This window comes from Larimichthys crocea, chromosome XII, assembly GCF_000972845.2.
Source record: "Larimichthys crocea isolate SSNF chromosome XII, L_crocea_2.0, whole genome shotgun sequence".
Taxonomy (NCBI): Eukaryota; Metazoa; Chordata; class Actinopteri; family Sciaenidae; genus Larimichthys; species Larimichthys crocea.
The window spans coordinates 17124848-17138224 of NC_040022.1; the positions used below are offsets into that span (position 1 = coordinate 17124848).

The window sequence follows — 13377 nt, forward strand, 5'->3', positions numbered from 1 at the left end:
ACAAAGGGGCTCTCAGTTCCCATCCCTCTCATGCTGGACACATACATATGAAAATAAAGCTGACCTCAGGCTTGACATGCATGGCAGAAATTGTTCTGTGTGACACATATATGTGACACTTCTTCAGCTGATTAACTCTCTTATACATACTGTGCAGAAACTTCTGCTATATGTTTGTCTTAGTTCACAGGCATACAGACTGAACAGGTGCACACAGTATGCAAATACCTTCCTGAATGTGCACTGGCTAATTTTCTGGTAATGTGACTCCATCCTACATCGACATAGACAGAAACACACTTGTACATACACCCCACTACAGACAGACAAAACACAAACATATGTTGAAGACTTCTCCCCACCTGCATGCAAATCATCGTTTCACGTTTGCAAAACGGATGTACACAAAATCTCCCTTGCACAAAACACAAACCTCCTCTATCGCACAGTTTACAACTGAATAATACAGCCAATGTTTGAGACAGAGCACAGCTGTGGTCCTGACTGATGTGCATGACAAAAAGAAGAGATCATCTGCATAACAGTAGTGATGTTATCAGCAGACAGTCTGCTTATCTCCCTCCATGACAATACTATCAGCTTCAGTGTTGGCTGAAGAGGACGATGTTGTGAGGAACACAGGTGTGTGTGTGTGTGTGTGTTGGCCGGGATCAAGAAGCAGCATTTCTTTGTATGTTTTTTTAAGTTGGGTGTGTGTCATTAGAGTTTATATTATAATGGCCAAACACAGAGCCATTGATGACACACACACTTGACTTTACTCTGAACGGACGTGTTCAAAGTAAACTTTGAGAGCTTGACAGCCCGGCTATGCACACCCGTGTTTATCTTCAAACTATGAGGTCCTGGAAGTCTCCGGGATGGTTGATGTGGGTGTCTTCAGCTGCTTTCCTAGAGAGTGGCCTGACATGACGTACAACCTACAGTGGAGTTCATGCTAAACTAAATGATAAAAGTAGTATAAAAATACTGGCAGCTTTTCAGCTAAACAGTATACAACTATGTCAGATAAATAAAATAAATAAATAAATAAATAAATAAATGTGCTATGCAAATTGTACATGTAGCTGTAAAGCTGCTGTTGTGGTCATGAGTAGCATGCAAAATGCTGTAAGTGGTATAACAATAAAGTCAATGTCATTTAAACTAATAAAGTGAGCTCTAACCTCTGAGTGAGTGTGCTTTGTTTTGCGAGTATAACTTACAGTGGAGTATAAATGTATCTTTTGCAGGTTACTAAATGTTTTGAGGAGTTTTACAAATGTAAATAAGGGTCATAAGGTCAAGACAGTTAAACAGACATAAAGTTTGCTCACCATACCCTAGCTAGAATTAGCTGGGTGAGTGTGTTTTATTGCATATAAATTAAAATTAAGGACAAATATGTTATATGTTCTTGCTTCTTCCCAATCCTGACTCAGTATATTAACGTTTAGACTAAGTTTCATGGTCACATGTAGCCTGAACCGTGTCAGTTTGTATCATCAGACGTGTAATAGCTCACTAATGCCCCGTGTTTTCTTTGTTACCCCTGCTGAGTTAATGGGTCATGAGCAGGAGACGCCCCAGGTGTTTCATTAGCAACCATCAAGTTACATCACTATGTTAGAAAAACACCAAAAACTTTCACAATAAAGGTGCGCCCGAGTCACCTTGTGCGTGCAATAATTGTAAGTTGACTGCTCAGAGTGTGAAGCAACGCTGGTAAAAATGAATTCAAGTAAAAAACAAAACATACACTGATACTGTTTTTGCAAACAAATCATGAAAGGGTGTAACGCTATAAGTGTTTTTTATTCTGAAAATTAGCAGCCTCAGTTTCCGGTTGTCGTGCCTACCTTGACGTATAAACCCCGGTGACTGAGCGGATCACTTCATCTCTGCTGGAGTCGTCGGGATAAAGCGGCACCGAGGCGCATCGTCGGCCAGACAAGGCTGAAACAAACTCACAGTTTGTTTGTTTGTTTGTTTTTTCTTCTTAACATTTCATCACCTGCACAGAGCTGCAACCAGGTGAGTCTCTGTCCTTCACCTATATTTATATCAACAGTTTAACTATAACTTGGTGTGCGTGTCCAAGTGTAAACGAATCTACTTCTGTTTGTTTTCAGTCTGCTGTTTTAACATAGACAAGATATTTAATATTTATATATTCCTCTATAGACTTATACAGCATGTGTTTGGCACTCTATACTTTTTAACCTGGTATTTACAACAAGTATTACTTTATGGCCGTTTTTGTTTCACAGCTTTTGAACTGCATGTGTGTTTTATTGGCAGACTGAATAATACTCTTAAAGGATGTTAACCTGTAATATATAAAGTGTATAGTCCATAATATCTAAGGATGTTTATGACATGCAAGCAGAGTGCTTTATGTTTTACTCTGTAGCATGCCACCTCTCCTATTTAAGATACTAACTATCAAATGTATTGATACTTTTTCAACACCACGTGTACAATCTCCAATATTATATATATGAGAAAATATAATATATCAAAATATTTAAAAACAAACTGATTTGCGACCAGAATGATCATGATGAGTGACAAGTGGACCCTCTCCACCCCGTGCTCCTCCTCCCATGCTGACTATCACAGAGAGGCGTTATCACACAACACACTGTTTGTTTTACAAACACGGACCCCAACAGTAAACAGGAAACTGTAAACACACCTGGTGCCACGTGGGTTTCATTAACAACAAGCCTCCTCCACAAGTGGCTCACCTATGTCTATCGTTGGGTAAAATACAGGTGTGTGATACAGAGATATGAGTGGTGTGTGTGTGTGTGTGTGTGTGTGTGTGTGTGTGTGTGTGTAATAATGGACAGAGATGTTGGTTATGGTATGTAAAATAAGGTGGAAATTAAAATGGTGACATCCAAATAATAACCTACTAGAGATTCAAATAAAGTCAAATACCTACCCCACAGAATGGACCTGCTGCCTGACGTATGGCGACACGACTACTGGCTTCCTCCAGGTGTGACCTGGAAAGACATGGAACAGCTAGCAGACTCTGATCGGCCGCTACCCAAGGACCTTCTCATAAGTCTTCCCCTCGCACTGGGCTTTATCGCCCTGCGCTACCTGTTTGAGAGGTAAAACGCACACCTGGGTTACACACACATACCAATCAACTATAAATATATATTCTAAGCATATTTATTGAACTGTGGCTCAGGAATATCACTATTTTTTAATTGCACACTGGTTTAAAGTAACTGTCTTATTTCTCTGGCCTTTTTCTTGTGCTTTAATGTTAAATTTCCCTCCTGTGAATCACTTAAATGATTTGTTATTTAAGCTTAGTGGTAATACCACATGTACACCCACATAGACTGCTTTGTTAACTGCTGTAAAACACACATTGTATATATAGTATACAAGCCTTTGTTTGACTCTGTGTTAAATGGCTTATTATACACATTAAGTATGGCTAAACAGCCGCAGACTGTTTGGGTGTTATGATATCAGCTGTGTAAGCTGTCCTTTGTCTTCCTTGCCCTCAGGTTTATTGCCCCACCCATTGGCAGATGTTTGGGGGTGAAGAATAGATTGAATGTGAGTGCCGCTCCTTCCCCGACGCTGGAGTCGTTTTACACCCAGAGGAGCAGGCGGCCAACACAGGTGGGTCTGAAAAGTGCTCCACTTGATTCATATCCAGTGTTATTTTATCCAAAAGGAAGTTCTCTGAGCACACCTTTATATCTCAGATGTTCTTTTAAAGCATTTACTTCCCTGTTGGTTGTCGGCCAGATAATGTTCTGAATGAAAAGCACAGAGGAACATGGAGGTTGTGATGGCGACACATCCTTGTTCCTGGAAACCCTAACCTCAGGGAAAACCCAACCATATTTACAGACATATAGACATACAGAAGCCTCATTACTTCCTATGGATACATTAGAAATGCTTCCAGAAAATGATTTATATTTGCTTTCTCTTTTTCTATGTATATAGAAAATACTATATATATATAGTATTTTAAATACTATATAAATAAATATTGTTTTAATAAGTAATCTTTCATCCCCAGGAGGACCTGCAGATGAAAGATTACTTCACTACTTAAAATAACATTTTGCACCAATGAAAGATTACTTCACTACTTAAAATAACATTTTGCACCACTGTCTACTCAGTTGGTGAAGTTGAGATGATCTGATGGAAAGAATAACATCCACTGCCAATTATCACTTTCTATCTTCGTCATTTCCTCCTTTAAGCATGCCATTTTGGGTCATATTAAACTCATTTTACCCCATTTAAATCAATTTCTCTCTTCCATTATTGTTGCAGAGTGAAATAGTTAGTTTGATGTCGCTGTGTGGCAAAACCCAGAGGCAGATTGAGACCTGGTTCAGACTTCGCAGGAACCAAGACAGACCCTGTCGAACCACAAAGTTTGGCGTGGCCGCGTATGTACTTTCTCTGTACTCCTTTCAGTGTTCAGGTTACAGGTGACCACTGTGAAAAGAGCCACTCTCCCAAGTTAATCTATATTGATTCATTTGTAGACTTGTTTACATTTTGAAACATTCTGACGTCGTGTTTTTTTATCCCGCAGTTGGAGATTCTTTTTCTATTTCATAGCCTTCACGGCTGGACTGGCCAGTTTGATTGATGTGAGTTTCCAGAAGGACCAACACAGTGACAAAACTATAATTAATGTATTTAAGTATGTTGTGCATTTCTACCGGTACGGCTTCATTCTACAGTTCTCTTTTCTCTACAGAAACCCTGGTTTTGGGACACCTACGAATGTTGGAGGGAATATCCAGTTCAGGTGAAAACATCCCTTTACAATATGTTTTCTCACTTCTTTGGACAATTAGTGTGTCCTACTTAATTATTGGGTTTTTTTTCGTCAATGAGGAAAGCCTTGGTAGCCTAGGTATCGGATTTTAAAAGGAAGTCTGACTGAAAACAATCTGTTAGAAACTAAACAGATTACATGTTTTAAAGAGGAAATGTTAAACAGGCATGTTTCCTCATTTATACTCAGAGAACAACAAATAGTTTGTCTCACTTTAATTTAGATCTCAGCCTTAAATGAATAAATTTGTTATGCATTAAGAGATGTGAGCAAAAATGCAATTGCCTGCTGCCATTTCGAATGTGACTGATATCAAGTTATACTTCGCCAGCGTAATATTAGAGCTGTTATATCAGCTACCTTGGAGAGAACAAGTCTTTTGCTCTACATATTGATATTGAACTCAACGTGTTTCTGCATCTAGAACAACTCTGCACTCACTAAATACTTCACTTTAGGGGCATTTTAAGTCACATTCCCTTTATATCACTGTTAAGTCTATTGAATGTCTAATTTTTTTGTCTGATTGACTCTCCAAAACCCAAAGATATTATTTTTTTAAAAATAGATAATAATTAGCAGAGGATGGTTTCGATCCATCGACCTCTGGGTTATGGGCCCAGCACGCTTCCGCTGCGCCACTCTGCTGACATAGGGTTTTGCCTATATTTTCAGTGGTGTTCAGCAAAATTGTCTCCAGCTGTTTTTGATTACATGTTTTATTTTTCACTGACCTCTGAATAATGTTTCTTTCACAGCCCATGGAGAGAGCTCAATACTGGTACTACATGCTAGAGTTGGGTTTTTACATCTCTTTGCTCCTCCAGATCTCTGTGGACATCAAGAGGAAGGTGAGGATGTCAACATTTCTAAAACTATATTGCCTCACAACACATTCGCCCTTTAGGGAAGGACATACGTGAATGTATTAGTCTTATGATTGCTTCGGCCTGGTTTTTATCTCAAACTTACTGGCTTTACACTTTTTCTGCTTTACTGAGAAACTTCACTTCATGCATGGTTAATAAGTGACTAGCAGGAAGAGCAGGAATTTAAATTCTTCTGTTGCTACACAAACATCATTGTAATTCACTGAATCGAGACTCTGCATGTGCTTTACCAGGACTTTAAAGAACAGGTGATTCACCATTTGGCCACCATCTTCCTGCTCATTTTCTCCTACTGTGGCAACTGGATCCGCATCGGCACCTTGATCATGGTGCTTCATGACTGCTCTGATGTCCTGCTGGAGGTAAAATGTAATCTGGGATAAATTTCTCACATTTGTAGGCAATTTTGCCGAAAGAACTTGCACATCGGTAGCCATATGTCTCTTGGGCCACAGCAAAACAGGCACACGGTGCCTTACAAATCTCTTCAGGGCGTGTCACCATAGATTAATCTCCAAGTCGGACATTTTTGCGTCTGTCCAAACCAACAAAATGAGAAAAAACTGGAAGTGTCAATGTTGTACAGTCAGATATTCATGCCATGCTTTAAAATATGTAGTAGGTCCACCTATTTTAGCAGGCAGATCCTGTGACCAAGTCCTGAAAGTAGTTTTGCAGCCTGTTTCTGATTGTACATGAAAAACACATTTTAAAATAATATATAAATATATATATTTTAAAAAGTTGTGCCGAATGCACTCAGTAAGATAACAATAAAGACAACAGGAATGATGCTGATAACGTTTCAAACATACAGCACATCATTGACTGAGCTGGCGTTAAACACACAGGCTCATGTTCATCCCGTTTGTCTATTATCTTGATCCCTTGTCTCACCTCACCAACTCTTTTTGCATAGCGTTTGACTAATGTTTCGTTCACTATGGTGAGTTCTCTTCTCATATAGCTTAATTCATGGTTTGTATTTGTTTAATCAATTCATTTGTATTTTTTGCAGGCTGCCAAAATGTTCAACTACGGCACTGGCTGGAGGGGAATGTGTAACACACTGTTTGTTGTGTTTACTTCGGCCTTCTTTGTGACTCGACTGGTGATTTTCCCCAGCAAGTAAGTTTTACTTCTATTTTTGGACACTGAAATGTTCATTCACTTAATGCAGCATGGGTGACTATTGTCAGAAACACTTTATTTATTTATTTTTATTTACAGAATCATCCACAACACCCTGACACGGTCCATGGAGATGTTTGAACCTTGTTTTATCTACTACTTTTTCAACACCCTGCTGATGGTGCTGCAAGCTCTTCACATCTTCTGGTTTGGCATTATCTTACGCATGGTCTATAAACTCCTGGAAGGCAAGGTGAGATTCAGCGATAAAAGCAAAATAAACAAAAGGACATCTCTGACTAACATTTGTAATAACTAATAACTGTTGTCGTACATGTTCAATTCTGTACCTGCAGATGAATAAAGATGAACGCAGCGATGAAGAGAGTGCACTTGAAGAAGAAGAAGATGATAAAGGAGGAGAGGAAAATGTGCCTCAAGGAGACTGCTGGGAGAAAAGTAAAGACACGCTGAACTCGAGGCTGTCCACGCACAGTTGTGTCCTAAATAACTTGACCAACCACAGGATGTCTGTAGCTGACAAAATGCGTAAAGCTCAGTAAAGTCTAGATGATATTTATTCCATATAGTTCTGCAATCTCAAAAACTAAAACAGCCACGTTTTACATTCTGAGTGATATATGATGGGTGTGAGCCACTGACCTCTTTCCTGCTTCACGCTTAAGTGGAATGAGACAAGTAAAGTGGTGAATCGTTAGTTCTAGTAAAATGCTGACATAGCAGAGGACAGTTTCGATCTATCGACCTCTGGGGTATGGGCCCAGCACGCTTCAGCTGCGCCACTCTGCTAGAGACCCCAGATGGGACTCAGACCCACAATCCCTGGTGTAGGAGGCCGGTGTCTTATCCATTAGGCCACTGGGGCTTCTGCACCTGGGAGAGGGGGGGGGGGGGGGCCACCTCTGTACAGGTGAACATTTACTGGGGGTCATGACATCAACTTTTAGTCTTCTTTGGCTTTTCTATGGACGGGGACTTTAGTTTTTGTGTGAAGTAAAATTGGAGAATCATGAAAATGTTCAGTGCCTGACTGATGGATGTTTTTCTTCACTGTAGCGCACACTACAGACTGAACTCACTGAATGTTTGTCATTCAGTGAGTTCACAAAGCACATCCTGTTTAAAAACAGAAAAGAGATTTAAAAAACAGCACAACAGCAAAGCAAAAGATATACACTAGGTAGCTGCTCTAAGACCTAGTATAGACAGAAGTGTTTTATAATGAAGTTGTTCCACAACATGCAGTACATATTTAAATATAGGAAATAAAGTTACAATTTTACTCTTTCTATGTCTGTGTCTTCTGATCATTTAAGACGCTGAAATCTTAGTGGTGTACTGGTGCCATAGAGAAGTCGGTTAACTTTTAATTTGTGCCTTCATTTTTTTTTTCTTTAAAGAAGCATGTTAAGAAGACTACTCTTGCATATTTAGTTTAGTACCCCAAAAATGGGTTTGTATTATTTGGACATTGTCACTTAAATCCTGCAACTTGATTTAATGGAGTGAGGATTATTATGATTATGATTATGACGTTGACCCCACAGATGAGTGATACGACTATATCATTAAGTGTTCATTATTCGTTAGATTTTGCTCAGTGTTTTATATTTATATTTGTTGTAGTTGTGTGTAGTAGAGAGAGGTTTGCATGTGTCAATGCATCTCAGAGTTATCAGTATTTTGAGCATTTAGATTAAATGTGTCCAATCACAGACTGTGAAATCATCTTCTCCTGTACTACAATGCCACCTGGTGGCTCAGACCAGGATGACACTAATAGACTTCAAATGTTCATGATTTACCTGTGTTAGATACATAACATAATATAGTTTCATAGATGATGTAATTATGGTAGGTTACATATATGTACTACATGTTTAATGAGATATAAGTAAATGACATGAATTCCAATTAAACGTTATTTATTCATTCATTCATTCGTCAATATGTCCACCCATAGATCTGTTAATTTTAGTTTTCCATGTGCAACATTTTGTTAGTCGGGTTTAGTTCATTTTAATCTCTATGTGGCGCTAATCTAGCTGGCGCTAAATACGTCATGACGCATAACTTCGGACAGGTGAGCGTCAACACCTTTCAATAGTCACGCTAAAACACTTACCTCTGACCGCTCGCTTCTTCTTAGCTGCTATTATTGAGTGTCCGGTAAGCCTTTATCTTTTTTTAAACATTTTTATGATGAGTAGCTACCTAGCGGAGAAGGGTTTAACGCAAGTTATCAGTGCCCCAAGGTGGCGCTATCGCTGCGGTTATAAATGCAACCTACAGACTGCAGTACCGTGTTTTGTATTGGGTATAGTTAAAGGCGTTTATGTGTGACACGTATGTATGGTTGTCTCTGTGGCGCAATCGGTTAGCGCGTTCGGCTGTTAACCGAAAGGTTGGTGGTTCGAGCCCACCCAGGGACGACAAGTATTTATTGTTTTTCCTCATTACATCGTGTTGATATATTTTAAGAGCAATCGTCATCTAAACGCAATAGATCGTCCACGTTAATAAATGTCAGCACCTACGATCGACTCACCAACCAGCCCTCCTCCATCTGTGCAGATGTGTGACAAACTGGATGAGCTTGTTTTTCTACCTAACCACAGGACTGGGCTCATCAAGTTCCTGTTTTGCCTAATGGTCTCGACGTAAGTGCAGATTTAGATTTTAAGCTTATAATATAATCATTATTATAAGTTAAAGTCGGTTAAACTGTATTATTTGACGTGTGTTTGTGTGTTTGGTTGTGCACATTTGATATCTATTGCACTCGTTTACGAATGGTGTTTTTAAACTCTTATTTGTTTTCTTATTTTTTAAGTATTTATAATGCCATGCATATAATCTGACAACCTGAACGGGCAAACTGGTTGTAGGAAGAAAATGCTGAAAACAGTGAAATAAAACAAACACAGTGTCCTGGATAGTTAGGTATAAATATGAGGAAGTAATTTAAAAGTGCAGTAATAGCACTAGCAGCAAGTTTGACGAACCTCTTAGTGTGATTTCCATGTGTTTATTGGCCCATCTTACTCTGACTGACAGTTTCTGGCTTCTTCTTTTTTTTTAGGACTCAAAGATGCAGATTTTTGTGAAAACGCTGACGGGTAAAACCATCACCCTCGAGGTGGAGCCCAGTGACACTATAGACAATGTCAAAGCCAAAATCCAAGACAAAGAAGGTACTCTTTAGTGTGTGGCCAGATAAAAAAAAAGGTGTAATAATTTGTCCTATAGATCTAAGAGAGTGATGAGGTGTGTTGCTTAATGTTCACTGTATTGTGTAATCAGCTAGGGTGGCATATATATTATTTTCCTTCATGCACATATTCCTGTGTGTGTTGTGTGATTTTGTGTTTTGCTGCCTCTCATTGTACATTAATATCTATAAAATAGAAAATCCTCTGAATGAGTCGGCCTTTATTGTCACTAACCACTATCCTTAATTTTAGTGCTCTGGTTTTCAGAGAATTTTATCAAACTTATATTATATTCTCCCATTTTCTTGCTTTTCTCTCTTTTCTTTATTGAAGACTTTTCCAATATATCAAAAGTTCAGTGCTGAATGGTCTTGACAGAAACACGAGGTAGACATGGGTACAGAAATTAGCACCGATGTATCCAGACATGAACGGAGTAGATATAACTCAAAATAAGGTGACAAAAAAGTGCAACATTATGTGGAAAAAAAGAGTATAATAATACTTGGTGAAAAGGAGCAGTCTCAATGATTATATCGAAAACATTCAAGCTTCAGTTTACCTTTGATTGTATATATTATTATTGTCATTCACACAATACACTGTGCCATATTTTGTACTAAAGCACCAATATTAATCTTATTAGTCTGTAATCTCTAGCTTTGTTTGTAATAGACACATCAATAAAAATTTACCTTCAGGTTAAGATCTTTGTTTTTGCAAAGAAAAAACACATTTTCCTGGGAGATATTTATACAGAAACTTTGTCAGATCTTAAGACTTTTTACTTATCACACCAAATAAAAATGTAATTAAGAATGTTATGAACTGTTTGATAGTAGCTACATAAAACTTACATAGAGCATGTGTAGTGTAGCTGTACACAAACAAAGGGTCAGTTGATAGCAGTACTTAACTTTCCTCCACACTGAATAACGTATCAAATAATAAAAGTATGAGTTCGACTGCAACGATCAAAATCAATGCAATCTGAGTGTCCGCTGTTAATGTTGGATGATCTTCCATATCTGGCACAAGCACCAACTCACAGTTGTGACTGTTTTGTTTCGAGGTATCCCCCCTGATCAGCAGCGTCTCATCTTTGCTGGAAAACAGCTCGAGGATGGCCGCACCTTGTCAGACTATAACATCCAGAAGGGTAGGTTAAACTCCCATCACGCTGAGCTAAATCTAATGTTATAAGGTGGAGGTGTTGATGGTTATTTCTGTTCTTTTGCAGAGTCCACTCTCCACCTCGTCCTGCGTCTGAGAGGTGGCATCATTGAACCCTCCCTGAGACAGCTGGCTCAGAGGTACAACTGTGACAAGATGGTCTGTCGCAAGTATGTATACAAACACAGTACAGTGTCATATTGGTGAGATTGAACTCATTTTTGGAGACAGCAGGGAGTGGAGGACAGGCCAAAGCTTTCATCATAAAAAAAAGTGTATATATTTCGTATCAAAAATTTGTCCAATGTAAAATTACTTGTGAGATTCTGGAAAGCCTGCTTACTTTTCCTTTGGTGTAAAGCTGCCTAATTACTGGTGCAGAGTCAATGCAGAGAGGACACACATAACTGCAGGGGGAAACTGGAACTGGAAATGGAACGATGTGAAGTTAAATGAATTTGATTCATGTGGGAACAAAAAGTGTCTATCACACTAGACAGAAAAAAGAAGAGAACGACATGTATTTTTGACATGGAAGAAAAGAAAAACATGATTCTTGTAGCTCGTGGAAGCAGAAGAGCAGTGGTAGAAGAAGTACTCATCATTTTACTAATTAAAGGCACAATTTCTAAGATATCTACTGTATCTTAATATTTCCATGCTATGTCATCAGAGATTAAGAAAACATGCAAATTTTAAATACTTGCTTCTTAACAACAGTGCTACAGCCAGTATGTCGTCTTTTTAAAATTTGCACTCCAGTCTGGAAGGTCTATTTGTATTTTGGTCTGTGTAATATCGCACACTGCACGTCGAAACCCCGGGTTGCAAGATATGAAACAAATCTGATGCAAACACAGCATGCTACAAGCATGAAAGCAAGCAAAGTTCAAAGTGGATCAGTGGATTGTTCCACACTCAATTTGGCAACCTACATGCGCCTTGAGTCTTCGAGGAGAAGTTTGGGGGAGATGTCTCTTCCAATTTTTTGAATTTGGACTGTACTACCTATTTTAGCTGTCATTGTTACACATATAGTGACATATTGCCCCTTTAAGTAAAAGTAGTATTACCACAGTGTCGAAAAGTAGAAATGTGTTATTAAACTTAAAAGTACCGAAATTAACTTATTACACAATATGGCTCATCTTATAAAAACATGTTTCATGGTATTGGATTATTAGTATTGATGCATCAATGTGTTCATCATATTAATGTAACTTCTGGTGAAGGTGGAGCTAACTGTAACTAATTTATATACTGCAGGGTAGCTTAATCCATAATGTTAATAAATAATAATTTATTCCGATGGAGGGTAGGAAGGAGAGGGAGAAACAGGAGAAAGAAATGGGGTGGCGGAAGGAGTGTGAAAATTCGAGAGCGAAAGAGGACAAAAGGGTTTTGAAAGTATTTATAGGACTGTCGGAAGTGGCATGACTGAGGTGTGGTCCTGCGTTCAAGTTACCTCAAGTACAACTTAAATAAAAATCTACTTAGGTACACTGCAAGGGAGCCATGTGTCTTCTGTGTGTAAAAGTCTGTCAGTTTAATCGAAATGTAACTTGGATTTTATTTCTTTGTATAGTAATTCATAATAAACATGCAGCTGGTGTTCTTGACAAAATAACTGGCCTAACAATATAATCACATTGTAGATTTGTTGGTAGAGTTCAAGTAGCTTGCTTGGTTCCAGTTATTAGTGTTAATAAGGTTTTCAAGTCAGTTAAACTGTAGCCCAATGAAACTCCCACCTGTTGTCACTGGTGATGATGAGAATGACAGGATGATTATATTTTGATTGAACAGTTTGGTCCTCTCATGTCAGGTGCTACGCTCGTTTACATCCACGTGCCGTCAACTGCCGCAAGAAGAAGTGTGGACACACCAGTAACCTCAGGCCCAAGAAGAAGCTGAAGTAGACAGCTGGGATCGAAAATCAATACTGTCAATAAAACATTTTGACAAATAAGATTAATAGATGATTTTTACTTACAGTTCTTGGACGTGTTACTACATATTCAGCATGTTCATCTATAGCTAGCAGCTAATCTGTAGTCAGGATTATATTATTTCACATTATAAAAGCGATACACAGGATTCAAACATT

General features: G+C 38.6%; 2 protein-coding genes and 2 non-coding genes across 5 annotated transcripts; 3 read left to right on the forward strand and 1 right to left on the reverse strand.

Annotated features, from left to right (window-relative positions):
• Nucleotides 1-1894: 1894 nt before the first annotated feature.
• LOC104920977 (ceramide synthase 2) lies at nucleotides 1895-7746 on the forward strand. 2 transcript variants are annotated; one of them, XM_027284778.1, is made up of 12 exons: nucleotides 1895-2034; nucleotides 2554-2777; nucleotides 2958-3125; nucleotides 3537-3654; nucleotides 4327-4445; nucleotides 4595-4652; nucleotides 4763-4813; nucleotides 5602-5694; nucleotides 5967-6095; nucleotides 6752-6861; nucleotides 6964-7117; nucleotides 7221-7746. In XM_027284778.1, the coding sequence occupies exons 3-12, from the start codon at nucleotides 2959-2961 to the stop codon at nucleotides 7425-7427; spliced, it is 1206 nt and encodes a 401-aa protein (XP_027140579.1). In that variant the 5' UTR covers nucleotides 1895-2034; nucleotides 2554-2777; nucleotide 2958; the 3' UTR covers nucleotides 7428-7746. The 2 variants fall into 2 exon arrangements, with proteins under 2 accessions (XP_027140579.1, XP_010731694.2); XM_010733392.3 differs by lacking the exon at nucleotides 2554-2777.
• trnam-cau (transfer RNA methionine (anticodon CAU)) lies at nucleotides 5420-5491 on the reverse strand. The gene has a single exon. It is a non-coding gene; the product is annotated as a tRNA-Met (tRNA).
• Nucleotides 7747-9243: 1497 nt separating the features above from the next.
• On the forward strand, nucleotides 9244-9317 carry trnan-guu (transfer RNA asparagine (anticodon GUU)). Its single transcript has one exon. It is a non-coding gene; the product is annotated as a tRNA-Asn (tRNA).
• On the forward strand, nucleotides 9298-13239 carry LOC104920976 (ubiquitin-60S ribosomal protein L40). The gene is made up of 5 exons (XM_010733391.3): nucleotides 9298-9545; nucleotides 9968-10079; nucleotides 11170-11256; nucleotides 11338-11440; nucleotides 13096-13239. Exons 2-5 carry the CDS (start codon nucleotides 9977-9979, stop codon nucleotides 13187-13189), a joined length of 387 nt encoding a protein of 128 aa, XP_010731693.2. The 5' UTR covers nucleotides 9298-9545; nucleotides 9968-9976; the 3' UTR covers nucleotides 13190-13239.
• Nucleotides 13240-13377: the final 138 nt, after the last annotated feature.

What these genes read in the sequence shown, in the direction of transcription:
- LOC104920977 (XM_027284778.1), top strand. Translation starts at nt 2,959, where the DNA reads ATGGACCTGCTGCCTGACGTATGGCGACACGACTACTGGCTTCCTCCA. An exon ending in GGAGCAGGCGGCCAACACAG is followed by an intron (nt 3,655 to 4,326) that starts GTGGGTCTGAAA and finishes TTATTGTTGCAG; the next exon opens with AGTGAAATAGTTAGTTTGAT. An exon ending in ATAAACTCCTGGAAGGCAAG is followed by an intron (nt 7,118 to 7,220) that starts GTGAGATTCAGC and finishes CTGTACCTGCAG; the next exon opens with ATGAATAAAGATGAACGCAG.
- LOC104920976 (XM_010733391.3), top strand. Translation starts at nt 9,977, where the DNA reads ATGCAGATTTTTGTGAAAACGCTGACGGGTAAAACCATCACCCTCGAG. An exon ending in CAAAATCCAAGACAAAGAAG is followed by an intron (nt 10,080 to 11,169) that starts GTACTCTTTAGT and finishes TTTTGTTTCGAG; the next exon opens with GTATCCCCCCTGATCAGCAG. An exon ending in AGACTATAACATCCAGAAGG is followed by an intron (nt 11,257 to 11,337) that starts GTAGGTTAAACT and finishes GTTCTTTTGCAG; the next exon opens with AGTCCACTCTCCACCTCGTC.